General features: G+C 31.9%; 1 protein-coding gene across 1 annotated transcript in view; it reads right to left on the bottom strand.

Moving 5' to 3' along the window:
- Positions 1-619: 619 nt before the first annotated feature.
- The window catches only part of LOC138691982 (zinc finger protein 664-like), a 14654-nt gene continuing 13604 nt past the window's right edge, over positions 620-1669 (bottom strand). Inside the window, exon 5 of the mRNA XM_069814688.1 lies at positions 620-1669. This exon is cut by the window's right edge and continues 866 nt beyond it. Within this exon, the coding sequence (XP_069670789.1) occupies positions 1578-1669 (92 nt within the window). The 3' untranslated portion in view covers positions 620-1577.

Genomic DNA, 1669 nt, shown 5'->3' with positions numbered 1-1669 from the left:
AAACGATTAGGATAATCACATAACCTCAATTTCTCCATACCCAACTACATAAAAAAATTATCAAGTGATTCCATATCTAAAATCAACTACGATATAACCTCTTGGTATATGAGGTTAACTTTTTACATGTTTCTGTTGAGTTAGCTTAGTATTTATTTGTTAATGGTACATGTGCATAACTTATTTGTTGCATTTTCCCATATACACCACTGATGTGTGGCGTGTATTCACATTGCACTGCTCTTCAATATTTCCTGTTAATTTTTATCGGTGTGACAAAATATCGGTGTAATTCATGCATATTGTGCTTACTTATCGATATAAAATATCGGTGTGACAAAATCACAGATATTTAATTGTCACAGATACTTGGAAATATCGTTTAATCTCAACTCTACCTTGAATGTCTTCACAACGATGTCAGAAGATACAACGGAAACCTACAATATGGAAGAGCATCGCCATCCATGTTGCGGTGATGGATTAAAACACATGATGACAGTTCAGAGCACTGCCTATATGAGCCCTGTACAAAACATTTAAAAACAAAGCTGAACTAAGAAAAACATGTATGAACTATAAAACTTAATATATACCTCTAATAAAACACAAAGCGAAATTGACTATTTTGACATGAAATTTATTGTTTTTAAGTACATTACTATACAATCACCCCAAAGGTTTCCCAGATGATATACAGCAAAATATCATTTGAATAAGTTCCAGCACAACGAAATTGTTTTCTGTACTTTTGCCATAATTCTAAAATATTTCAGTATCAAGGATATCGTCTTCACACACACAAAAAAAAGTATAACAAAATAAAAATATCACATCACCAAAAAAGCTTGTTTCACGAAAAAATATTTTAAATATAGGGTACAATTCGTTAGCAAGTACGTGCATACTGTATAATACATTGCAATTGCATAGAGGTTACGTGGCCATTAAACATGTAATTTAATGTCCACTACCATGCAGAACTGTCTGAATTTTGTGTTAGTTTTTCATGCAGTTGTTCCCGATTTTCCGCATTTAGTTTACTTCTACCAATCACAGATCACTATCTTCACAACATGATTTCCCACACGATATGACACATCTTGTCTTACAAAGTGCGTCATAAAACTTGAATTTTGTATTTTTCATATGTTTTTCTTTAAACTTTTTCTTTACAAATTCAATGCAGGTTCAGATTTTTATTTCATTTAACAATATTTTCCAGACCTACGATCAAAATATGCGGTACTTACGGCGTAAGCAGAGGTAATAGAACAAGCATTCTTTTTATCTTCTTTGGGAAACATTTCCATAGAACGAAATTTCACTATAACGAGTTAATGTCAGAAGTTCCTAGAAATTCGTTATGCTGATATTTTACTGTAATTATTTCTTTTACACGAACACCTTGATAAATATACCCAACAAATCATTCAAACATGATCGACTTACCACAAGTGAAGACAACTGCATGTGACCAATGTTGTGATCATAACATTTCATTGAAACATCATTAGAACCGTTTCAACAATACGAATATTGTACATTTATTTCAGTCTTCTTGATATTAAAAATATTTACTCAGTAAGTTCATTTCTAACGATTTTCGCCTTGTACTTACAGTCATGGTATCTCAGACTCTTCGATAAAGAGTAACTCTCTCCACAAA

This window comes from Periplaneta americana, chromosome 16 (genome assembly GCF_040183065.1).
Source record: "Periplaneta americana isolate PAMFEO1 chromosome 16, P.americana_PAMFEO1_priV1, whole genome shotgun sequence".
NCBI lineage: Eukaryota > Metazoa > Arthropoda > Insecta > Blattodea > Blattidae > Periplaneta > Periplaneta americana.
This window is presented reverse-complemented; position numbering and strand designations above follow the sequence as displayed.